Source organism: Parambassis ranga, chromosome 3 (assembly GCF_900634625.1).
Source record: "Parambassis ranga chromosome 3, fParRan2.1, whole genome shotgun sequence".
Taxonomy (NCBI): domain Eukaryota; kingdom Metazoa; phylum Chordata; class Actinopteri; family Ambassidae; genus Parambassis; species Parambassis ranga.
Genome location: NC_041024.1, coordinates 24,404,530 through 24,431,494, shown reverse-complemented (window position 1 = coordinate 24,431,494; position 26,965 = coordinate 24,404,530). Strand labels below are relative to the sequence as shown.

At 43.4% G+C, this 26,965-nt stretch overlaps 2 protein-coding genes across 3 annotated transcripts in view; one reads left to right on the top strand and one right to left on the bottom strand.

Annotated features, from left to right (window-relative positions):
* The window catches only part of lrrk1 (leucine-rich repeat kinase 1), a 53,062-nt gene extending 44,979 nt beyond the window's left edge, over window positions 1-8,083 (top strand). Inside the window, exons 33-38 of the mRNA XM_028401919.1 lie at window positions 72-188; window positions 864-1,061; window positions 1,135-1,349; window positions 2,303-2,746; window positions 2,901-3,002; window positions 6,671-8,083. Coding sequence (XP_028257720.1) covers window positions 72-188; window positions 864-1,061; window positions 1,135-1,349; window positions 2,303-2,746; window positions 2,901-3,002; window positions 6,671-6,848 — 1,254 coding nt within the window. The 3' untranslated portion in view covers window positions 6,849-8,083. The remainder of the gene's footprint in view (window positions 1-71; window positions 189-863; window positions 1,062-1,134; window positions 1,350-2,302; window positions 2,747-2,900; window positions 3,003-6,670) is intronic.
* A 9,065-nt stretch (window positions 8,084-17,148) lies between these two features.
* The window catches only part of chsy1 (chondroitin sulfate synthase 1), a 40,332-nt gene continuing 30,515 nt past the window's right edge, over window positions 17,149-26,965 (bottom strand). For both annotated transcript variants that reach the window (XM_028402542.1, XM_028402543.1), the window contains exon 3: window positions 17,149-20,136. In XM_028402542.1, coding sequence (XP_028258343.1) covers window positions 18,544-20,136 — 1,593 coding nt within the window. In that variant the 3' untranslated portion in view covers window positions 17,149-18,543. The remainder of the gene's footprint in view (window positions 20,137-26,965) is intronic.

Below are 26,965 nucleotides of genomic sequence, written 5' to 3'. Positions count from 1 at the left end.
CACAGATGATATGCAGTATGTATTATTAGGATTTCTCTTTATTTCTCTTTGTGTGTTTGTTTGTTATAAAGGATCAGGAGGTGTTCATCTACAGTCTGAAGGACATGTGTCCACTCAGCCAACCCCAGAAACGGTTCTCCTGTCCAGCCATCATCACCTGCCTGTTCCCTGTCCCAGCAAGAGAACAGGTCAGCACATACACAGTCACTGTCCACCGCCATGCTGCACAGCTAGTGGGACCTACAAACAACGCAGCAGGCCAACAAACAGGAAATACCAGTGTTAAATTCTTAGTGATGAAGTTCAAGTGTGATGTAAAATGTCCATTACTGCCCTTACTCATCCTTTTACTAGCAGCAGGGTCAAGCAGCAGGCAATCATTTGGTGAGAAGCGCTTCCTTATGGCCTCCAGTGTCACTCCCCTTCTGACCTGTGACCTGCTGCTCTGCACCCTCTCTTTGTAGCTTTTGAAGAGTAGCTGGTGGGATCCAGGTGTAGGGGAGGATAGTGGTGTGGAGATATAGGTGATCATGTTCTGTCATAGTAGGGAATGCATTAATGAACCAGACAGTAATAAAAGTAGTAACATCAGCAATGAAATGTTTAAATTCTCTTGAGCATATTTGAGCAGACTGTTCTTGTGCTTTAGCGGTGGTTTTATGTCTTGGAGCACTGGGGTGGATACCTTATTCTGTACACGCATGAAACCTCAGTGCCTGCTGCCACCAAATTAAAGCTAATATAAGGCTGAGGTAATATTAAGGTGTAAGCCGTCACGTCACATTTAGACAAGGGCACGCTGACTTTTCAGTATACGCTGGTTTTGAAAAATGCAAAAAGGTGAATTTTCCTGATCTGTTAAGAGTCTGGCCAAGGTGTTTGCGGGGATGTCTGACGGCCTGGTGGCAGCGTACACTTTGGTGGATGACCTTCCTCTGGAGGGGGAGACATACCTGTGTTCACACACACTCAACAAGACAGTGTTTGGACTAAAGGACTCCGATCCAAGGCAGAGACCTTACCCGGTCAAGAGCATGGCTCTGGTCAACAGCGGCTCCCAGGTGAGCAGCTAGAATTGTATATATCCACATCCTGCGTAGTTTGGTGTTAACGCTTCATCCATGCTTTCATCAGCTATGGTTCTCCAATGGGCCAGGAGTGCTGGTCATCGATTGCCTGAGTCTTCAAGCTGTCTGGAGGCTGGAGCCCTACAACCCACCATCTTCAATTGTATCCATGGCAACCAGCTTTAGCCTTTGGGGGGAGGAAGCAGTGTGGATGCTGGATGACCACAGCAACACCCTGCGACTCTACCATGCTGCCTCCTATGAGCTCTGTGCCAAGTACTGGTGAGTTGGGCTGCAAAAGTGTCATTTGATGGTAGGCCGAAAAACTGTGAGAAACAGTTATTAAAAATGTTAGAATAAAATATTTATTAGGCCTGAAAGAGCATCTCAATTGTATAACTCTCGCATTGGAAAGCACAGGTTTAAGGAGGGCATAAAAATACCAGGCTGTGAATTCTGCAGATGGTTCCGTGCCAAACTACTTTAGGGCCTGGGGCAGTGACTTCCTGAAGTCCTGTCATGACCTTTGGGTTACCAGGCAAACCGCGATGACTCCAGGAAGAGGTGCCGGTGGGGTGTTTATCTTAATGTGAAGAGCCTGCCCTGAATTACTTTAATAATATAACAGTGTTTTTAAGCATAATTTCAAATTTTCAGTAGATGTAGGCTCATGTTTCACAGAGAGGATTCAAACATGTCTTTGTGCAGAATACAACTGGCTGCTTTGTTTAGTTGTTTTAATAGCAGTAGTTTTTCCCAGGTGTTAACAATGTGGGGAAAAAGGTCTTACCCACGTAACAGCTGCTCACAACAGAGTTCATTATGACCCTTTAGTTGCACTGAAAATAGAGATTTTTTTGTTTTTTGGACATAAGTGGCTAAGAGGAAATATCACAATTTTATGCTTGAAGTCAAAATGATGCATTAAGGTGCCATAAGAAAGTGGCTTTTTGTTCAGTTTCTTTCTATGATGATTTGTATATTTTTGCTGGTTATGAATGTTTTTAGCTGATTAACCTGGAGCTTTGTCCTCGAGTCTGTGAAAACATTCAGGACACATGGTGTAGTAAACCTTACATTAACTGGTGTTAGCTTTAGCTGCTGCTCAAACCAGCAGCAGACTCTGACCATCCTATGATCATTTGAGCCAATTTTTTCTTTTGTCAGGTTAAAAAACACATTTATCTCCTCGTGCAACCATAGTCTGGCTCATGTTTTTCATGATCTGGTTCCAGCTGTGGGGACAACAATCCTCTGCGGGACGTCTTCACTGTGGAGCGGCCGGCAGGGATTATTACCACCACGGCAGCAGCCACTGATATCAGCACAGCGGACCAAAAAGACAAGCTGGAGTGGACCAATGGAGAAGTGACACTGATCTACTCTGAGGAGGCGGGTACTCAGATCATCCAGCACCAGGATTCACTGACAGACTACTGCTCCATATCGTCAAACTGCTCCCTGCCGGAGTCGGACTACTCCAGCACCATAGACCCCAGCTCATTTGCTAGCAGCAGCAGTGCACCACTGCCCGCAGACATGGAGGAGCTGGAGAGGAACCAGGACCAGCAGGCATCCACAAACCCAGAGGATGATCTCTACTCTGCAGAGAACAGTGCAGCGCCTCAGCTTCAAGCCTTCACTGTGCTGCCAGTGAATGGAACTTTGTGGGTCCCCAGGTACACAACCAACCACACCAGCAGAGACGGAACAAATATTCCACACTGACACTGACTGATTCAGAAATATCCTGTGCAGTAGTACCATTAGAAAAAACATTGTATATCTATGTTGATGTATTGCTCTGAGTGCTGTGTGTGTTTTGTTTGGCAGGCGTGGAGGAGATGTGATGGTCATCGAAATGCAGTTACATGCTAATCAGCTGAGAGGGCGGGTCAGTGCAGTCCTCAGTCCACCTGGATGTTCCTCTTTGGGGTGAGTTCAGTCCTTCTTTAGAGTGCTGTTCGCCAAACATGGATTTAAGGATCCCTGATGGGCCGGCTCATGCTGGTTGCCGGTTGGATGGGAAAAATCATTTGGACACCGATCTGTCACTTGTCTAATCTTCTTCTTGCATTCATTCAGCTGACAGCGCAGATTAGATTAGTTTTAACCATCTGAGGGAATTCCTCCCCATTAAACATAGCAACAGAACAGCTCGAAGCGTCAGTGGTGATGGAGGTCAGGAAGAGGCCCAGTGGAGCCGAAAAGGCCAGGTTTAAGAAAAGACATGTGTGAAGTTGACATGTCAAGAAATAGCCTAACTGGCAAATGTTCATGACCACGGTGACTAGTGTACTGTATAAAGCAGGGGTCTCAAACTTGCGGCCGAGTTGACATTTTAGTGTAAGTGCGTCCCGCACATTTTTCTCACACACACTTATTTGCTGAGGCTTGATATTTAGTTTGGGATTTTTTGAGGAGTAGCAGCCTCAGTTCTGCTCAGCGTGTACTGTGCACAGAGGAGTTCCGCCCCAACACACACACACATGTGAGCGCACTCCCACCAGCGGACAGGGATCATGCATTGAAAATGGTGTCAAGCGACGGCTGTCTGTTGGAAAGTTCTCAGCAGCCTAGCCATGCTGACATGTTGACGGTGTGTGTTTTCAGGTGCTGCTTGATCTCTGTGCGCATGTAGCAGTGCTCTGTCAGAATATAGTCCCAGAATAGATCAAAGTAGGAGACTGCCACGTGATAATCTGTGGTTTCATTTGTGCTCGCTGTGAATACGCAGCTCACATGAAGTACTTGGAGTTTCTTTCTTTCTTTTTAATCAGGATGCTAGTTGAATAGAACACATGTTCTCAGTGGCTGCCCTCACTGTAAACAAGCTCCGCACACGCCTGACTCCTGGACATGTGTCTGTGTGAGGAGCCAGTGAACAACTTATTTTGATGTTAAAGCAGCTGGACATATTTTATTTAATTTCTATTCACAATTGATTTTGTTATAAATGTCATTGTCTGTACTGTATCCTCAATGTTACAGCAAATCACTCACTAAGGAATATGACATGCAGTTTATTTAGTAAACAATATTTAGCTTTTAATCTTAGTGAGACTGAGGGAAAATCGCTGCTTATCAGTTAATCGTTAATCGATCAATAAGGTCATTCAACTATCGATTAATGAATTAATCGATAATTTGCATCCCTATTCCTACCTGTTATTAATAAAGATTGAGAAGATCACCCAGACTCTACCCCCAGCGGCCCCCCAGGTAAGTTGAGTTTGAGACCCCTGGTATAAAGACTAGCAGAGGGCCTTTGTGAGCACAGCTCTGAGGGCTTGTCCTGGTCATCTTGTGTCTAGCAATGTTAATAGAGAGGCGTCCACCTCCCCGCCATCTCCTGTTATTCCTGGGGGTCTTTTTATCCTCAACTTTAATGGCGACACTGGCGCCATGTTTGGCAGTCCAGCCGGCACTAGATCTTTGCGGGGGTTGTTTTACAGAATGGTCTCATGTCGGGCATCTCTGTGACCGAGTGGTCACCTCATCACCCACATGTGGTTACATGGTGGCATCAAACTGAACAAACAGATGTTGCGCTCATCTGAGAACAATGCATTTGGCCTGTGTTTCCCTTTGTGGTTATGCATTGTAATCCACTGCACATGTGTTTGGACCAGAGCTGTGGTGGTTGCTCTGACGTTTATGCCCATAGATTCTCTCAGCATCTCTGATGGACTGCCATAATCTCATGTGGTAGCTTTCTAGACCTCAGGGTCCTTAGTATGGATCTCCTGGCTCAACCAGGGTTTCTGGTAGGTGCAGATGGGGGCTTTTGTTCTTACAGAGTCTGTACATGCACTCATGTTGCCACAAGCTGCAACCTTGGAGTTCTGCAAGATCCCCTTAGACTTTGTTCTACTTGTCATGATCCTGGCACAGAGAAGAGTATGATGCACTGTTCTGCTTTTTTCAGAGCAGAAAGAAGTCATGTAGATTGTAGGAAAAGTTCCACAAAGGTCTAACATTCAGAAGACGGGGACATTGTGTTCTTAAATCACAAACATCCAAAGGCCTTGAAGAATGAACACAGCCATTCTGTCCTGTTTGTAACCCACATGCACAGCTTGTTTAGTGTGTTGTGCAAGGATTGAAGAAATTCCCTCAGTTGGTCCCTAAGATTTTGGTGCAGTCCAGAAATTGACTAAAAAAAGATCCTATTCTTGATCATGGAGATGTGAGATGATGCTGTTATTAACGGCCTTCGTACCCTACGTGGGGATTGACTCACTTTAAGATACACCCCCTGGAGGCCGTGAGGAGAATGGCAATTTTTTACACTGCCACCTAGACCTGATTTCTGAGCATCAGGAGGTTGGCCTTCGGTCCCAGTTGCACCTTCATAATATAATATGCAACTGCATTGCTGGAACAAAACAGTATAGCTACAAGGGTGCAGCTTTGCCCATATTTGGATTAATCAGGAGCCAGCTGGAGTCAGGTGCTGCCAAGATGGCACATCTGGATCCTCCCAAACCTCTGGGTGATGTCATGGAATGGTTTCCCTACTTATTTACAGTGGGAGTTAAAAGTGGTGGTATTGTGGGCCTCACCCTGGCATTAACATGCTCCAGCTCAATGTACAGTGCATACAGATGAGCAGCCTGCACCAGAACTGCAGCACAAATGTCTGCTTTGCCTACTGGACGTGTGCAGGACGGAATGAAGCGATTCAAACATTATGTGATCTTAGTGAGTTTAAACTGGCTTTTCTTCCACCTGCCCACATTCAGCTGTGTTTAAACCCTCCTCACTGCTGGGGAAGGAAAAACCCTCAGAGCTATATATTAATTTACTGATCCAGCCTCAATAAAGCTTAACCTATCCTTCATCGTGTACTTATGGTGCTCTGCTGAGTCTGTAATTATTGCTGTAAAGAAGCCAGCAGCTGGTCCTTCACAGAAAAGACTTCTGTGTGAGCTTTCACAAAGGAGGCTGGTCTTTTTAGCAGCAGGCAATAAAAGGGCTACTCTAAACAGGGTCCTTAATAAGCAGTTATTACATGCTGCACCTGTAACATAGGCGACACAGGGGAGGTCAGGACTCAGGTCATGGGGGAGGAGTCATCGGCCGATTGAAGTTATTGTTGAATTTGTCCACGTCTGTTTGTATGTAGGGCAGTTTTTTTGCCTTCACCTGTTCCTGTTGGCCGTATATCACTAAACAGGAGGAGAGGATAATAACACGCCTCAGAGAGATGAAACGACAATAGAAGTAGATAATTTGGGGTTGTTGTGTTTGATACATGGGTGTTACAGGATACAGGGTCACCAGCAGGCTTTCCTCCTCCTGCATTGCTTTGTGTCACCGCCTGCGTAAATCACAATAGAAGTTAAATGTTTAATGCCTTTTTCCCCACTGCAGAGAAGAGCAGAAATCCACCTCTTCACCAGCACTTGTGCAAATAGTACCCTCATACAGTGCATTCATTGTCCTCCATGGCTTTCGAAGGAACCGCTTCCCAGAACTGCCCACATGCTTCTAGGAAGAGCTAATTACAGCACACGGAGATGTTGCACCAACTTTCCCCACACTGCATCCCAGATTGATCCCTCTCCTGTATCTCTCTCTCTTTTTCCTGTGTCTCTCAGGGTCCTGGAGGAGGCAGCGCTAGTGGCAAAGGACACAGTTGTATGTGGCTTTCAGAAGGAAAACATGGAGTGGTGCCTGTGTGTCTGGAGGGGCTGGGGCTCCCACGAGCTGGAAGTCTTCTACCAGTCCTACGAAGAACTGGGCCACTTGGAGACCAACATGAGGAAAAGAAGGTAGCTGTTGTGCTGCAACGGCGAGGGGCGCAGAATCGCAGCTCTGTGCGTCGAGGTGAGCCGAGGGGGAATACACGCTGACAGGCCGCCAGTGTTCAGAGCAGGAGGCCGCCAAGCGCTGACATCAGGGCATCGCAGGAGGAAGAGGACGAGCCCACCCCCTCTGCTCTACACCTCAGTGACAATCACAGATGAAGGGTGAACACTTACATGCCCTGATAAGTGACTGACTTTACTCCAGAACGTTGTCAAACAGGATCCAGTCCAAGATGTGGTGAAGTGAGTCAGACTCCAGCTGCTGCTGCAGGCCGTTGTTTATTCTTCTATTTCAGTCTTCCTTCATTCAGTGTGGAAGTGACACCAGACTGTCCTCATAAACTGTGCCATATGAATCTGCATGCACTGTTACCAGAGAGGCCTGCGAGCAACATCTGCGCAACATTATGCAACAGCCCAGTTGTTGTTGCTTTTGCCATTAAGTGTACTTTTGGCAGCGTTGGCTCGGACTCTGCAGTGTGCTCCTGCTTGCGTCTCTTCCTCCCACATCTGCAGATCATCTTCAGCGAGCAGTAGCTTTTGTTGTCTCTGGTCAACAAGGGGCTTCATCAAGAGAAGATGCAGAATGTACTGGACATGATGTGGAGAAGAGAGACTTCCTATGTTATTCAAACATGCTGTGATGTGTCCTCTCAGCTGCAGTTTGCTTGCTGGGCTGTAAACAGAAATGATACCATGACATTTTTACTGTGTAGCTGTTCAAAACTGAGACAGTGTTTTTAAGCATCTCCTCATTTCATTGGAATGTGTTTTTTAAATTTGAAGATGAACTTTTCATGAATGAAACCCATGGATTTACAGATGTTAGTGGGACAGAGTTGTCCCTACATGTCGTATTTAGCAAAAAAAAAAAAAGAGAGATTATACCCACAGGTGCCTGAAACATAACACACGATTGTATGAACGCTGCTGACAGAGAACTGTAAAACAAACACAGGGTTAATGTTACTGGATTGGTGTGTAGAAGTATAGAAGTCCATTGCTTGATTTGTATTGGCTGAGGGGGTGATGGCCACGCCCACATAGTTTCACATGTTCCAATTATGTCATCTTTCCATTCAAACAGCTTTGTTGTCACTTACAGTGATCTACTGTATGTTATTATGTAATAAGGCAGAAATTATTTATTTACTGGAATGTGTAATAGAAGTGTATTATAATTAAAAGTTTTAGTACAGTAAAGTGCTGAATACATTTCTTATGACTTTCATAAAGTATGATAAACAGATGTCCTGTCTGTCATCAGAGGGGGGGGTAGAGGTGTCTCGTCTGATGAGCTGATGATGACAGATGGGAGGAGGAAGCTGATAACAAGGCTGCTGTGAGTAACATAAGCTGCTTCCTGCTCAGATATTTTGGTTTAGCTTTCTGCCAGGTGCCTGAAGAAGAAGGAAACCCAGCTGGACCTGGTCCTCTGTTAAAATTCTGAAACTGTGTTAACTTGAATTTTGGCATCTTAATTTGGATTTTCAGTGCTGTGGGGTTAGGTTTTTAAGATGCTCCAATTTGCAGTACAGGTCTGTAAACACGTGTGCTGATGGACAGATTTCTCACAGTAATCAATTCCTATTTTGTGCAAACTAACGAGGGAGTAAAATGATATTGATTTTGACCCGATATGATCCCAGATCCTAGACGCCCTGGCGGTTTCATCTGGTCTACCTGCAGGCCCTTGTGTAAACAAGAAGACAGCGTACGTGCTGGGGGTTTGCTCAGCAGTCGGCACAGTGGCACGGCAAATATCATGAATGATGCTCTTGTCATTTAAAAAGACTTGGCCTTCTGTTGGTTCTGATATGAATAAATCATGCTCAGACCCTGTGAGCTCACATTGAACAGGCAAGGCCAAAATACCCACAGCTGGCCCTGCTGCTTGGCCTTCTCCTTCATGGAGCAGGATTTTACAAACGTCTGGGGCTGCAACACATTTTTAAGGTTGTCACATGGATTAATAGCTAATAGGTGTACTTCCTCCAACCACCAGGCAGTAGAGGGCAGTAGAGAGACAAAGAGTGGATGGCTAATCCGTCCCCAGTTTGACTGTTTCCTCTTTTTCTTGGTCTCATACAGAGTGTGTGTTGCTCGTTGTGAGGACAGCTCCATCTTTCAACTCTGTCTGTTTATTTGTGATCCAAGATGGTATTTCACATTAATGATAAATTAATGTACAATCAATGTACTCTATAAGACATATACATACTATTCTTTAAAGAAAAAAAATATTTTACTGAGACAACATAGCATAAAGACATTTTCATTTCTTCTTCTTCTTCTTTCTGTCTCTACAGCGCCTTGCTACCTACTCAAAGTGTTCTTACATTTGCTTATTCACAGCTGCACACATACATTCACACACAAAGGTGCAACTTCAGATTGCCTAAGGATGCAACAGCATGCAGGTAGGAGCGGGGATCGAACCGGCGACCTTTCTTTCCCTTTCTTTCTGTTTCAGACCCTGTAGGCTGTGAGGTGGGGGCTCTGTGGACCAAACCTTTTAGTCCAGCACACCCACAGATGCTCTGTTGGATTGGCTTCTTGGGAAAGTTGTTGTGTTTCTCAAATTATTCCTGAACCATTGTTTGCTTTGTGACAGGGACATACCATACTGTATCAGTGAAAGGGTGGACATGGCCATGCTTCATGTCAAAGCAGGACCCAAGCTTTTCCAGCAGAACACTCACCACAGCATCACGCTGCCCGTCGGCTCATGTTCTTGGAGCACCCTGGTGCCACGTGTGCCCCAGGTAAGAGATGCACACACATCCAGCCATCCACATGATGTCAAAGCAAACCAATATGGCTGGATCCAGACCATCACAGGTGGGTCTTTGTCTCAGATCCTTCTGTTGCCCATTTGCTGCTTAATATGTCCCGACAGTTACTATGGTAACCAACCTGTCAGTGCTTATAGCTGAGTGGTATAATTCCTAACAAACAAGGTGTGGAAACTTTGAAACCTTTGAGGGCCATTTGCTTTATTTTAGTTATTAACTGATGTTAAAAGAGCACCAGAATGATCTGGTCCATTCATACAAGAAACATTTGGCTGACAACCAAACTAATCTCTGTCAGAGTATCTTAGCTTCTGAGCACCACTGTAACTGAGAGCAACAGATAGGTTATCTATCTGAGCAGCTTTCACACTTTCACAGCCAGACAACAGGAAGTGAAAAAGATAATGTACGACTTCCTCACAGAGAGAGGCGGCTCAGTGGTGCGTGTACAAAAACCTTCCACATTTTTACCTCCATCACCAGACTGCTTTCATGCTCCATCACAGACAGACAGAGCTGAAAGAGTGTGTGTGTGTGTGTGTGTGTGTGGAAGCACTAAGAGGGAAAGAAAACAGGAGGATACACAGCATTTACAAAGTTATTCATAGGACAAACATTTTCACATCAGCATATCATACTCAGATCAGATGACCCCTGTTTACTCAGTCATGTCAGTTGATGCATGTCTGTTTTTTATTTCCTCTTCTCTCTAGTGTGACTTCCTTGTTGGTGTTGAAACGGCCGTGTGAAAAAGGCTGTTTGGATTGGTTGGTTGATTTTTTGCTCCACGCTGTGGTAAAAAGTGTTAAAAAAGAGGATTAGAAATGGACCTCGTAGGTAGGTGTTCCTGTTTGAACATGTCATAAAGACAGTCCATAAAGAGTTTCAGCCCTGACCTCACCCACATCCAGATCCAACCAGCTCACAGACACAAGTCAGGCAACTTGTTAATGCTTTCTGAATATTATTAAGAATAACCTGTAACACTAAGGGAATGGAAATCTGCCTCTTCACCTTGTTCTAAGAAATGGCTGAATGAACTGGTTTCCTGTTTGTATCTCAAAGAAGTGCGTTACAAACTTTGTGATGCTTACCCCAAATATCGTGCCATTTGAGGTCCCTTTGTGGATCATATCAACAAAGGGGAAAGACATTCTCTACAGACAACTTAAACAGACTGGAGCACCGGGCCTGCTCCTCTATGGTGGCTTAAACCTTGGGACTTGCCTTTAATCTATACTCTTTGGACACTTCATTTATATGTACAGACATGTTGAATTTGATTTGTTTTTTTGTGATGGCAGTACTGTTGCTGTGTTTTTTTTTCTTTTCTTATTGTATCTTATTTTAGGTGTCTTACTGTTGTTATGTAAAATAAAAAGAAAACCTTGCATAAATAAAATGGAAAAAAAAGAATAACCTGTGACCTGCTGTGTCTTCGTCCACTGTAATTTGTGCATGTATGATTGTCTGTATGTATGTTCTTCTTCTCTTCTCTATTTTCTCTATATATACATATAAGAGCAATTGTACAAATGTACAAATTATATATATATATATATATATATATATATATATATATATATATAATTTGTACATATATATATATATATATATACAACAAAGTCACAAGACAGCAGACGATGTTAAACCCCGCCCACATTCACTTATATAAATACCTTGTTTGACTGATCTATAAATGTGACACTTGGTCAGATGTCACTGTATTTCTTCATAGATGTTCTGTTTGTTGGCGCCCCCTCTGGTTGGGTTAAACGTGTTATAAAGTGTATCACTCAGATCAGACCTGTGCATCATACAGCCTGAAGGGTTCCTGACCGGCCTGCAGCACCCGTTGGGAAGCATTAATAACAGTAGTATGCTTTTATTGTGAAGGTGACAGATAATTTAACAGCTGCTGTATCTGTAGCCCTTTAGCAATTCAGAGACAGATGTGGGGAAACCATGGAGGGAAGCTCTGGCTTGTCTGTGAAGACCAGATTGTTGTATTTTTACCATTTGAAGCTTCCTTTTGAGAATGAGCGTGCAGAGAAATATAAAAAGCCGACAGGTGCAGAGCGGGAAAGGACATCTGGAGAGGTGCTAGTTGTGATTTTACCAAGTTTCACACATCCAGGGAGGAAGTGTCTGTAATTTCACACATTTAAATATAATTCAAATGAAAGTTTTTTTTCTGGCTTCCTACCAGAGCTAAACTGTAATTCAGAGTTAATCAGTTCTATAATGATATATAATTCATAATAGGCAGAGCTTCAGTCTTTAGGTGTGGCCCTCCCACTGCTACCTGTTAGCCCCGAGGGAATATTGAGTACCCAGCAAGCTTAATGATGATTGGACAAATTGTCACATAGATTATTTCTCTCTCTCTCTCTCTTTCCAGTTCCTAATATGTTTTGCTGGCAGCCATGTTGCTAAACTGAGGTTAGTTTAGCTGCAACATTGTGCAGATTAGCTAATATATAGTGGAATTGTGTGGTTCAGGAGGTCTTTGTGATGAGCACACTGAGCTGAGCTCGAACTAGGCCTAAATACAGCGCCACCATCTGGCCAGCGGGGCTCATGTGTTTCCAGAAATTATACGTGTGTGATAGCAATAACTTTAATATTAATATACTTAGTAATATCTGCACGCAATGAAGCATAGTTAAGTATCAGTAAATAGATAATTCATCATTATAAAGCATTGCTCCAGTCTCTACCCAGTCATCAGGATAAACCTGTGGAGAGATCCTCTGTAAGAACTTTAATCAGACGCCTCAGTATTTCCATCACAATAATAAAGTGGCACCAGATCAATAGGGTTTGAACCTTAATCGTGGTTGCAGTGTGACTGGAAGGGGATTAGAGGGGGGAGAGGCAGAGCGTGGGAGGCTGGTGAGGTTGTGTTATGAAATAAACAACAACCCCCTCAGAGCAGGACAAGGCTTCTGCTGTTTGATTCTTGTAACTGTCTCAAAGACATTTGGCTCACTCCAAAGAATAGCCTCTGATCATTCCCACACCTCAGTGTGTGTGTGTGTGTGTGTGTGTGTGTGTGTGTGCGTGTTCTGACTTGTGTGGCTAGTACCTCACTGCTGTCAGCAGTGATGAAGTCTGAGGAGAACAAAAGATTTTGTGTCAGTGTCTGTCTATCCTCGGTTTACTGAGGAAATGACAACATCTGCCCTCATGGATTCATTTTCCACAGTGATGAGTCAGTTTTTTTTCTTAAATATCAACATTCAAATGCTCAATTATGTATTTTCACTGCCCTAACATTAACCGGTTTGGGCTTTTTCAGTTCAAGATAACCTTGCTGATGCCCGTTACCTTTAGATGTGCCTTTAGTCTTGGTGTCATAGACTCAACAAGGCCCCTTTTTTCTTCCATGTTGACATGACAGCATCACACATTTGCTGCAGATTTCCCGGCTACACAAACAATATATATATAATAATATACAAGTCATATTTTGTGACCTGAGGAAATGTTGAACATGTTAAAGTCCTGTCATGTTGTTGCATCATCCAGTTGCTTCAGTTGCTTGACTAGACCATAGCATAGCACATATAGGCTCTTTTCTATGTAAGCTTATGGTGCTGAGGAGACTTAATGAAATTCCAGAATTTCTGATGTCTAGAAATGATCAAAGCTGTGAAATGTGACTTGAATGACAGTTTAAGGCCTGAGTTTGCCTCAATCATGAACATGTACCTCCATTAACAACACAACATCACTGCAACATTCGAGCCAAAACAGCAGCGGCACGTTCCACGTTTTTGTTGTTGTCTCACACAGGTGAAAGCATAGCTATAAGCATAGGATAAGGCAAGATGTTTGAGGCGTATATATTAGTAATACCTATCCTACAAAACATCCAAATGCTGGTGAATAGTCTGCATGTTTCTCCCGTTGGATGGGCCAAACAAAGAAGGTCCTGAACTTCCTGGTCCTGGTGGACTTCTGTTCTGTCTTCTTTTATATGGTGCCATCGTGTGTTGTGTATTTAAAGTGACTAAGAAGAAAATACGTGAGGTGATAGTGGATGAATATCAGCATCAGATCAATACCTGCTACAACACTATGTATGGGATCCTGCGTGAGAAGTTGTCCGCCTCTTGTGTACTTTCAGTTTGTGTGTGTCTGTGTGGCTCTGTTTCACCTCACAGAGCAGGACGGTAGCTGCAGAGCTAGAATGTATCCATTTATAGAAAGTTTTCTAACAGCAGAGTCTCCATCTAAACTGTTTGAGATCCTTTTACAGCCTAATGTAAATCAACCATCTTTCACAAGTCTTCCACGATCTGTTTGTGAGTCATGTTTCACATCAGCTCACACGTCTTGTTAAACTTAAAATGCCTGCTCTCACCTATACCTTCAGACTTATTTCACTGCCCGGACTCAATGTTTTTACCCCAAAGGTTCACATTTCTCTTCCAGTATAGACTAGACCACTTTTTGCCAGTAGTGAAGATGGACTGTGTTTGTTTAGAGCTGATGGTAAATTTGTCTGACATGTAGACAGAGTGGGTCATCTGTTCCTCTTACGATCCATCTTATCTGCGCAGGTGATTTTCAGGGACAACATTTGGAGCCTCTCTGTTCCAGAAATGTTGGACAAAAATGAGAACACATGAGGCCATGTGTCAAATATGACGAACAGGAAAACAACTCACATCCTGCACACTGATTAAGTCAAATAGGTCAAGGTTTCAGTCACTGTGACGTTTCTGAAAACACATCATTCAATAGTGGCATTGACACAGTCTCTGAGTACCTCCCATGGTCCTGTTACTGGAAGTAAAATAGTCCACAGTTGTTTTAGCATGTCCTACAAGTCATCCGGGTCTTTGTAATCAGTGAAAGCAGAAAGACTTATTGCTTCTTCTGTTGTGATTGGTATGTTTTCCTAGTGACCCCACTATTCTGTGTCACCTTGTTTCTGCAGAAGCCCGGAGTGGACTGCCTCCACTCATTATAGAGGGGCCATGCAAGTTAGTCATTATAGATTCCCCTGTATGACTGGAGGGTGAAAGGGTGACCCAAGTATTCATCCATCCACCCTACAAACTGTTTAGTCCTTCAGGCTAGCAACAGGGGAAGCAGAGACTCCCAGACCTTCCATAGTCTCCAGAAAGGTGGAGGAGCCTAGGCAGGTCCTAGGTCAGCATCATGGTCTCTGTCTAGATGGTCAAAGTGGTCTATTGGTTGCAGTCTGAAACCTTGTCTACAGTGGTCCTTTAAATTTAGCTCCAGATTGTCTTCAGGATCTAGTTTCACACAGAACAAAGACTTATCTTGTCCTCCTGGCAACACATCAGGAGAGGATTTCTCAGTTGCCAGTATGAGAATTGGAAATGATAACCGAAAAAAAAAAAAAAAAAAAAGTGCGAACGTCCAGATTCCTAAAATAGCTGCCTTTAACATTATCTAAGCATACCCTAGCTATCCATGGATAACAGGAACTAATCACTGCCTGTCTGGCAGAGATGAGGTGGTTCAGCAGGGAGCTTTTCATAGAGTCCTCTCCGGTCTCATCTGTTTCACATCAGTCCAGGCAGCTATACAGATAAGACAAAGTTTCAGCTTTTACTTCCTGCTGTGTCCAAGAGCTTCACTGATAAAAAGACTGAACTCTTATAGACTGGAGACCATGGGAAACCAGATCCTAGGGTGATGAAATGTTATGCTACAGTTACTTCTTCTATTTGAGTTTAACTATTAAAAAATGTTGCAATGGAAAAAAACAAGTTCAGTCCATGACCCTAAACCAGACCTGTTGGTGTAGGCAAACATTCAGATTCAGCAGAATGAGGCATTGTTATTGGTTTCCTGAGTACAGGTGTGTCACTGGTGGTTGCAACACAACGTGGCTGATTACATGCTTCTTACACAAGTGACAGTTACAGGAATCCCCACAGACGTTATTTCACATATCTACGCATGAACGCTAAATTAAACAAGCTAAAAGAAGCTCCTCTTGTTTAAGCCCATATATTCCATTCTGGAGATGATCATACTTTGAAGGGCCAGAAAAAAAAGAGACTGTGTAATTTAATGTTTTACATCAGTACTGTAATAAATACTGTGGTGGTGAAAGTCATTTCAGATTACTGTTGTTGCTGTGTCTGACAGCTGTTTTTAATACAATTGCTTCGCTATATATTTTACAGAAGAAATACTTTCCAGTGTAACAGGAATAACACGAACCGTATTTGTGACACAAGCAGCAGCCAGCTGAATAAGGGTCAAGGCTGAAATGAAATTAAGCTTATCCTCTCTCAGCTTCCTGACAACAATCCAACTGCAGAGAGCTCACTTCACACACACTCCAGCTCTCATTGTCTTTTTAAAAGACTGAGCACTGAGCCAGCCACTACGCTAACCTTTACTTTACACGCTGCCCCCCCGATGGACTCGATTTATTGCTTGTGTGTTTTTTTTTCATTAATTGCACAATCTAAAACACAGAGGAGCAGCTTGGCAGCTGTTGTGTGAAATGATTTTTTCCCATTGACTGATTATGAATGCCAGCGCAGGAATGCCCTCAAGGCCAGGGCGGCCTCACTTCGACTGCATGGTCAGGGTATGAAAGCGTCACGAACATGAAGCGCCGTCAGGTTTTGACATGATGAGCATCGTCCCATTGACTTCAGTGGAAGTGCTGTAGAGGCAGGAAATAGTCTGGATTGCTGTGTGGAAGCAAGATGAAGCAGACCCAACAACCACTCTGTATGGTCTTCAGTTAGAGTATGAAGTTGAAGCAACCCTAAGTTTTCTCTTTTTAAATCCGACTTGTGTCACTTCAGAATGTGATCCCAAAATATATCTATCAGATACATCTGTTCTGTAGCCATGGAACATTAATGAGAACAGATATCTTGGAATATGCGTGGCTCTTTGCCTTTATGCATGTAATGAGTCTCACAGAAGTGACAGTTTGTGTTGTTGATGATGCAGATGACACAAAAATATTGATGTGTCATTTGAGAAACGCTCACACTAGGGTCAGATGCTGGTAAGTATGAATGTGATTTGTGAAATAGGCATCAGTGTTGCTAGTGAAGCTAACTGACCAGCAAGGTAATGTGTTTTGGTTTATTGTAAACCGGACACGCCGCCATGTTTTAGACCTCCTAACCCTCGGTTAGGAGGGCGTTAAAGTAGTCAAGTCCAGAGATAACCATGGTCTTTATAAAGACCTGGGTGTTGGGTTACATAGGGCTGAGGTTGCACAACCAGGCCAAATGGTCAAAAAATAAAAAGTTTCCATAAAGTAGGAGCAAGAAATCAGGAGTTAGTTTGGCTTGGAATACCAGCAGTTCAGTCTCAAAGTAAGGTGAACAGAGATCCAAATGATGTTTTTCTACACCTAACCACTGTGTTTCTTCTTCTGATGTGTGATGTGTTTGGCCTGCCTTCCACACTAACAGATGAAGAAAAATACCAAAGAAGCAGATCACTTTTCCCCCCACTTTTATTTCTTTTTAAATAGAAAACCTTGCCCATTTGGACAGAGTTGAAGGAACAGAAAAAAAATAAAAAAAAAACAAATAAAAAAAAAAACACTATGATGACAGCACAGTCATTCATCCTGTTATCAGTGTTAAAAATCAGCCATTCATGTTGTAACGCTTAAACAGGAGCAGTAATCAATTGGAGTGCCACATCAGCACAGCACCTGTCCATAGGCAGCACAGGCAGGAGCGGGACAATGATTCAGCCCTGCCACGAGAGAACACTCGCTACCATCCAAGCTGTCACACAGGACCAGACAGTGTGGGCTTCCAGTAATGCCACACCTCTGCAGACAGGGAGGGATGAGCCACAACACTTTATACTTCAAACAGGGATGAGATTTACAAAACAAAATGCTCCCATTTCAACTTGCTGGCATTCAGGCCAGACCTGCTCCCACTGCACCCATACAAAAAGGCCTGGGATAGATGTGTGTACTCTCCATTATACAGCCAGTCTCATGTTTGTGCCTGGAAAACACCACCCATTCATGTACACACACACACACACACACACGCACACAGGCAACATGATACCTAAAGCAGACTGTGCAAAACTCTTTGGTGATAATGAGTTTAAGAACAAAGAAACTATCCCACCACTGACATGGTTATACAATCTTTCCAATATACACATTTCAACAGTCAGAGTGTAGAAAATGGAGCCTGCAAATTCAATAAATTAGACAGCAAAATAATGAATTGCAGATATCAAATCCAGCAGTTGGGTTCACAGAAATTCATAAAACAGAAAAAAAAAATATATATAAAAGAAAAACAGTAACAGTGTTAAGTTATATTACCAAAACCGTAAAAACAAATGGAAAAGAAACCACTGTAAATCAAAATAAAATCTAATTAAATGGCCTGTAGTAATCATTGAGAGAGCTGTGATTTGAATTTTCATTCATGACATGTTTAGAATCTTGTAAACATTCACAATCTGGAGTTGAATTTTCGAGCACTGTTGGTCTGAGAGTACATGAACACCAGTCTGCACAAATAGAATATTTAAAGACCATGACTGTGTACTTCACTGAGGTACACATTAAAAACCCCACACCTCCCACTATACTGACAGATAACATCGAACAGTTTAAAGGAGCCTCAGGCCCCCGCTGTGATCAGGCTCACACAAGAATATTGATCAATATTCCTTCTAACATGAATCAAAGCCTGGATTGTCTCTATGTTCATTATGGCATTTCTGTATATTTTTTTAAAAAAGACATATTTTCAAAATATATCCATGTGAAGTCTTTCATTTCAGTAAAAAATAAATTAAGTGGTGAAAACACCACTAAGAGGAAGAAGTGAGCACAGTTAGGGACAGTCTGCAGCCCAGCTTTTCTCACGCTGTCCTAACTGAGCCATTATTGCTGGCCAGTCTCCTGAAGCCGTGGTCATTCTTCTCCAGCCAGAGCTCGGCCAACTGCTGGGTGGAGCCGTATGATGAGGCTTTGGAGCCCAGGCACATCTTATACTGCTTGGCCTCCAGGTTGGGGTCACATAAGACCGGGTGATGAACGTGCACTATCCCCGTGTCTGTGCTTCTGAACAACTTAATCCCTGACTGAACAAATTTATTATAAAGGTCCACATCCTCTAATCCCCACCCCTGTATGGAGGTATCAAAGCCTCCGGCTCGAAGCAAGTCTCCCTTGTAGACACAGACGATCCCAAAGCCGTAATTCCTCCACAGGCCCGTCTTGGAGGTGAAGACGTAGTGGTTGTTGCTAGGGACCTTCCCAGCGTACACCACCTTGGGATCATACTGGCTGAAGATAATGGGGAAGTAAGTCTGCTCCCCCAGGGCGGCGTTGGTCCGACATCGCTTGAGGAAGTCGCTGGAGAAGAGCAGGTCCACGTCACAGTAGAAGAGCAGTGAATCGTTAGAGAAGTGCAATGAGCCCACTTCTAAAGCCAGAGCCCTGGAGAAGGAGCCAGCAACGGGCTTTATCTCCAACTCAGCCCTGGGATACTTCATGTGATACTCCCTCATCAGCTCCACCTGCTTGACCCGCTCCGTGTTGTTGTCTGTGCTGAAGAGCAGGATCAGTAGTTTGACGTTCTGGTTGGGGATCAGGCAGACACGTTCAAAGTTAGCCATGAAGCGCACAAATATGTCATAGCGCCCTGACAGAGGTACCAGGATGTTGACTTTCTTTTCTTTTGGTTCCCTCTGGTCCTGACCAGAGGTGGCCAGCTTAAAGGGCACCAACATCTTGAGGGAGTTGGACAGAAATGAAAGCGAGTCTGACTCTTTGTTGATGTGGCTGGCCAGAGCTTTGGCATCCATCTCCTCCTCCTCTTTAAACTGGATCTGGCTAAATGTCTGCTGCAGGTAGGCGTGCCTCCTCACAGGAACCGTCATGGTCTTTCCTTTGTGCTTCTTGTACAGCAGCAGCAGATCCAGCACGTATTCGGCCCCGTGTAAGGGATTGATCCTTCTGTAGCCATACTGGATTTCTTTAAAATCAATGACCCGGCCGCGAGTCTTGGCATTGGCGTTGATCATCTCCATTACTTGCATGATGATGTCATCTAGGGCCTGCCTCTGTGAGGAATCCATGCCACGGCGCGGCGGCTGACTATCCGATGCAGAGAACAGGTACTTTCCTGTTAGAAACTCCCACTCCAGAACCTCCTCTCGCTGATGTGGGTGGAAGCGCATGAATGAAGGCGGCATACCCAGCTGGAGGTCCTCTCGGCTGGGCTCGGCTGCTCCATAGCGCCCCATCTGGACGATCTCCCGGTGGAGCTGAATGGTTCGGTGGCGCAAGTCAGCGATCTTACGGCTGAGCATGTAGCTGTGCAGGCGGTACTGGTAGGGAGGGTTCTTGTTGGGGTGGAGGGTGATGGCTCGGTGGATCTTGCTGTTGTGGAGATCTCGTATGTAGCCCTTCTTATTTGGTTCATAGTTCTCATAGAAGAGCTGCTGCATCTGTGGACACAAGATAAGAAGCTGTTAGTGATACTACAATTTAGAGGTTCAACTATACAGGTTTGCACTGTGACATGAAGGCACAGGTATGACCACGGAGTTTCACAGCTTGTATTTCAAGAATGTGATAAATGCTGTGTGTTAAGCCCATTTTGCAAAGTGTTTCCCAAAACAGTTCTGACCATTCTTACATAAGCACACACCCTGGATTTAGCTTAGCTATGTTGTTTTTCTCTTAATTAAAAGACAGTATAAACTATAACCCCTTCACACATGAACTCTGGTTAGCATCTGGCAGAGGGAGGCTGTCTGTGCTATGACTGCTCCAGGTGAGTGGAGATGGCTCAGCAGAGAGCAGAGGGAGGACAACTCATCGTTAATAATGACTAGAAGTACAACTGTGGCTCTGCAGAACAGTCAGAAGGAAGGCTTTTTGAACTACAGCTCATTTTATGGATCAAACCAACGGGCAAGCCTTTGTTCCCCATGTAACCGTGAACCACCACTTTTCCTTTCTTGGACCCCTTTTGATCAGACACTGATGAGTGCAGGCCAGAAACACCAAACAACAGCTGCATCTTTGGAGATGCCCTGACCTGGCTGCCACTGGTTGTGACTCCTCCTGCTGTCCATTTTTCTGCTTCTAACATCAACTTTGAGGACAAAAAGGTTCAGTTGCTGCCTGATATATCCCACCTCCTGACAGGTGCCATGGTAACCAGCTAATTAGTGCGATTCGTTTCATCTGTCTGTGCCCGGAAAGTTATGACTGATTGGTGTGTGTGTGTGTGTGTATATAGTGAAGTGTTTTTGGATCACATGGTGGCATCAAACGTAGATCAAATATAAAAATGTATGCAAAGTTCTGTCACAGCTGGCACTATATTCCTGAATTACAGTCCAAAATGAAAACACAAAAGCAAGAACATTCTTCCTGATGGCACACCATGACCATCAAAGTCTTATCTCATCGGGTCATCTGCTAATCCGTACCAAGTCTGAAGAAATCCAAGCATTCTTAAGATTGCGTTCAAAAGTAAGGGACTGACCCGATACCCGTACTGTATCCGTTTCCTCTACAAGGCAAACTCAAACTGTTAATCAACTATTTCTGTCCAGTATTTTTCAGATCATCGCCTCAGAAACATGTTGCACAACAAATCAGTAAATGAGTGAGTATTTTGCTGCAGTCCAACTGGCGCTTTCCAAATCTACTGTTTCTCTCATTGCAAGAGGCCAAATGTGTAAACACTGGGACAGCTGTTTCTGAGCTGCTGACAAGATCTCATCCCATGTAAAAGAAGGCAGGGTTTGTGTGACGTTGCCTCCCAATGAAGGGAGCATCAGAACGCCTGCAGCCCGAAAAGTCTAATTTTAAGAGACAGCTTTGGAATATAGCCACAAGCCTGATCCCCCGGGGGAAGGGCCATTCAGGGAATGAGACAGGACAGGCCTGAGAGTGCTAGAAAGTGACACCTCGAGCTAAATACGATCACAGGAAGTGCCAGAGTAACTCTTTGCTTTTCCATGGTTTTAGTCTGCATTCCTCTGCACCTAGGAGAGGGCAACCAGCCAATGAAAACACAGTGTAACCTTATCATTAATGGAGAAGCTGTGCCTTCAGAGGTGAAGGGACAGCCTCTGCTGTGCATCTGAAACCAGCTCACAGCATGCTACTAAACCACTACTAAAAAAATTCGTGCTCAGGATAGTAAAAAAAAACTTGTTGCAGTTTTGTCTGACAGAAACTGGCCGCAGTGGCCTCTATGTTAATGCGGTCATGTTGCTTATATGGATATATGACAGACACAGAGGTGGCTTTCTAATTATTTTCAGAATGAACATTAGACAGACCAGAAGCAGCCCGCTCACATCCATGACATGATGATAATCATTATTGAACGCATCTTTCTCTCTCTGACACTCACACATACATTCTCTCTCTCTCTCTCCTCTACCCCCAAGGGACCCTGTGATAAGAGATTTGCCATGCACGCCATAAATTGTGGATGCATTCCTGAGGTAAAGAGAAAACTAGTAGCACTTATTTAGGCCTGTTCAAACTGTGCCTGTTTGGAACAAGCTGCAGTTAGTGAGATATGCCCCACTGTAGATGCAGCATGTTTTCTCAATCCCATTCAAACAGTATCTGTACAGAGAGAACTGCAGATTTATTGGAGGTAATATCTATTGCAACAAGAAACAGCTTTTCACCAAAATGTAACTAGAGGTGTGACTCAGCCTGTCTCATGGACTTGCAGGCTATCTAGCAGCAGTCATCAGTCAGTACCACTGAGTAGTGATTTACAATAAACCGAACGGTGCCAAATTTTAGTACCTGAGAGTGTGTTAGAGTGTTAGAGAGAGAACACGGGGTAGTAAGGGTGAGGATGTCCACTATGAGGATGTTAGCAGATGGAGTCATTTATCTGCATGGATGTAATTAATAAATACATGCTAAAAACACACGTGCTAAAATGGCTTGCAAATTATGTTTTGGCGGCCTGTTTTAGTGTGTGGGAAACATGTGACCACTGGAGCGGCCAGGTAAATGGATGATAAAACCTCAAGAGAAACAACCACGCTTTATTGAAATCTACAGCTAATGAATGAAATGCTGGAATGAAATTCGGAAGCATCATTGTGTGATGTTCACTGCTTTGCTGCAAGTTAAAGTGATTATGCAAACATTAAACTTGTATATTTTAACATCGTAACTGCAACCTAACCGATATCCAACATAAAACCTGTTAAAAATGTTAGTGTGTTAGATTAACAATAAAAATAAGCTTCAACTTGCTGGAACATACTGTCATATTTGTTTTATTCATGGATGAAGGTTAAACAAACCCCTTCTCTTTGCCTCAGACTATTTTTCCAGGCTACTTGAGTTGACAGTAATGTTGGATGAGAGATCTGTGCTGGCTCAGAATGTATCCAGCAGGGCAACACCAGGGGTCATCAGCTGACAGCCGACCGGTCAGGATGTTTTCACATCTCTCTCCCGTGGCTTTGCAGTCATTTGCACCTTTCCTAATTATACGACCTCACCATAGCAACTTATGCCTCATTAGTCCAATTTCTTCACAGTCATTAACCTCACAACATCCCTTTGTGCTAATCAACCTAATGGTTCTCTAACAAAGGCAAGTCAAGGTAAGCCACAAGTTATTCCTGAAAGCTAAAGACCTTCATTTAAAAGCACAGCTGTTAGAGAGATGCTCCCTAAAGAGACCATATACAGAACTGATGCTGATTAAAAACACTGTCATTACATTATAATAGACACATGGAGGCTTGTACTTGAAGAGGAAAGTACAGAGTATTTGACTGGGATGGTGTTTGAGCTACCCCCCCCCCCCCCCATTTCTTTTTTCCATACTGTGATTCATATCGGCAGAAACAAATTACCGTAATAAGTTTTCTTCCACATCGCGTGGCCCTAGTGCCATGCACCTGCTGCTTCAATGGCCACGCTTTGGCACCAGTGAGGACCAGGTGTAAGGAGCTCGGCAGCTGAGGTTATTACTACACTGCTCCCAACTGCTAAGCAATATTGATAAAGTCACTAGAGACAGTATGTATGCACAAGCCACAAAAAATGAAACAATATAACTGAAACAAACTCTCAATGGCTCTGTGTTGATGACTTTCCCTTTGACCAGACAACCATGTTCAAGTATCATATCAGCTCCAATACACCAGCAGTTTACCTTCAAAGGACGCCGAGTCTTCCACACAAAGATTGGTTTCTAAAGGCAGATAAAATATGGCTGAGATGTAATATTGGATCATGGATATGGAGAAAATTGCAATTTCAAAAGATCTTTTCAGACAAAAAAGCTGAATATAAACAGTGTGAGTACTAGCTGTCCCCTTACTTCATGGAAATGCCACACTTAATTGATGATGAACATCTATAAATATTTCAAATGAGTTTCTTTATCTGTGAAAACAAAAACTGCTGGTGTGAAGCGAGGAGCAGCCAGCAGAGTCGTAAAGTTAAATGTGGGCCGCCCAGCGGAGTAAATGCATTGCGGTCACGTTGCCGTGCAGTCATCCATCAGTGAATGCGTGCATGTCTGGATGTTCACGTATAAGCCTGTGTGTGATGATGGAGGGCATGGTGCAGTCAGGGGCCTCTGTTGGAGCAGTATGGCTGCTGCTGCTGCTCTGGCTGGGTTTAATCTGCAGGACAATAAGCGATGCCTGCCTCTGAGCGGGCCATGCAAATCTAATTGGAGACGGCATTATGCTGCTGTAATTGGCTCCCTTGTAAACACGGGTGGTCTGTCTAAACAAATTTTTCAGCTCAGAGAAAAAAGCTTCTCACACCTACGACAGCCTCACAATAGCTTCGGTATGGATGTGTGTGATGGGTGCGTTTCATTAATATTCACAAGTGAGTAAACTGCTGCTATACAGTGGAGTCGAATACTAAATAAGGATGACTTTAATGACAAGATGCTCAAACAGACAAGTAAAGTCAGAGTGAATAATATCATAGCCATTAAAACCTATAAAGCCTGTGGCAAGAAAAGAGATTGAATAAATTCTGAGTTGGCAAAAGTACTGAAGACATTGTGAAAGTTGTGCACTGGACATGATGCACTATAAAATGCCAAAAGAGGAGTTTGAAAAGGGCCAGGTCAGGATATTAAAAAGACATTGGACAGGATATGAGACCTGAGCTTTAGAGGAGGAGAATCACTTCAATCTGGGCTCATATATACAGTAGTTAGTGACCTTTGTGTACACTTTGCAATACAGACTAACAAACAGCTGAAACACAGACGTTCCAGCATGTTTCTGCTCTTTTCAGTAATAAAAAAAAAACATGCAGACAGATGTTTATCTTTTCCAAACCTCTCTTCCAGAACATAGCAGCAGTGTGAGTAAGCATACTGTGCTTGTTCGAGTGGAGAAATGCCCATAGGGATGCAGCGCAGGCATCGACATGTTCCTGTCAGTACACTGCACCACCAGAAATATCCGTCTCAAGATTCTTTCATTTGACCACCGAAACATTTGGAAGTTCTTACAACAGAAAATGACACAGTGAAGTCCACAAACCTTGACTGTGCAGTTTTGTTACTATAGACTGGTGAATCTTTATAATGCTGTCATCATGACATGTCCCTACACTTTATGCCTGCATCCATCCATCAACCTGCTGCTGTTGCTGCTGGTGAAGCAGGAAGCTTCCAGGTTGAGAAACGTCAACATGGTCATCGCTATCTCCGGCAGCTATACAGCTGTTTCCATGTCAACAGATATTTGCATCTGTAGTTGTGTCAAATTTTGGACTTTAACAAAAAGATAAAGGCTTTAAAGGGAAACTGTGAAACGATGGGCAGAAGCACAAAGTCACATTAAAACAGGGACAGACGTAAGTAAGTAGTAAGTAAGAAAGTAGAGGCGCAGAGCCAGCTGAAAGTAAAAATGAGGTGGCCACTTCAGTTTCTCATGCAAATATGTGATAGCTCTATTATGTGTATGCTGTGTGTTTGCCCAGAGAGACCAAACTAGCAGCTAATGTGCCTACTTAACACCAAAAACCCACTGTTAACAGCTAAGAAGCTGTTGGATAAGTCAACGACCCCGTCTATTTTGCATCAGAGGCTTGAAACAGTGTCAAGCAGTAACTAACTGAGGATAAACAGAAATTATGTTTGAGTTGTATTCACAGTGTGCAGATCAGCTGATTATTACCTTTATGGCAAGTGCTTAGGTCTGTGAGACTACAGCTATAAAAACGTCCCTTTAAAATAGCAAACATACTAAAAATATTTTACTTTTTTTTTACTCAAGTAAACAAAATTTACTTAAATAGAATATTTTAGTACTCTTTCCACCCCTGAATCTCGCTTCTGCCTAAAAACTGTTTTAATGTTAAGTAAGAACTACAGTGATTGGACCAGAGATTGTCCTGATTCCTGCAGTGTTCGTATTTACAGCCTGCTACAAAACAAAACTAGGGAAGTTGCAAACTACTGGGGAAAAAAGCTAGCACATTAAACTGACTAGTTTAATGACTGACTATTTTCTGGCAACAGGAGGAGTAGAACAATTTTCTCAACTTCGTGCTGAAAGGGCTTCACTTTCAGTCTTCATCATAAATCAAAGTGATTAATCCTCTAATCAGGTTTTATGTGCTGCACATCACAATAAGAAGATGATCACTCTGATAAGTGCCATTAGTGCTGCCACTGGATATTTTATTACTCCAGTGTAGGGAAAGCCTAATAAAGGAGGAATGTGACCAGGCCCTTCAGTTTGTGTGTCATCAGAGGATTTGGATGGGACATGAAGACTGCGAGGAGAAAAGGCCCTTTGTTCCCTAAAGTCAGTCACTCTATCCAGATATCTTCTTCAGCCCAGGCTCCCAGGGAGAGATGGGAGATATGCACTGTGATGTGGATTCAGTTACTAAGGCCACACAGACAAAAAAAACCTGACTAGAATTCTAACAATCAAGTGAGAATTCCTGTTTTTTTTTCTTCACACCAACTTAAAATTGAATTTATCTGCATGATAATGTCACAGTAACTTCGATCAATTGGATATGATTCTTATCTTGTGTCATAATTGAATCCTATTTGACGTTTCTACACTAAAATCCACGCACAAAACAGCTGATACATGCATCACATCAAGGGAATAAAATAAATGACACTTTGATGAAGCAGCTGCTGACAGGTTGGTGTCGATGTACACCATAAGGCATGGCAGGGTGTTGGGTTTTGCAGAGGCAACCCTGCACTTTACTCTTGTACCAAGGAAACCATACCAAATGTGTCTGCTACAGTGGGGCGAGTCCCTGCAGGCG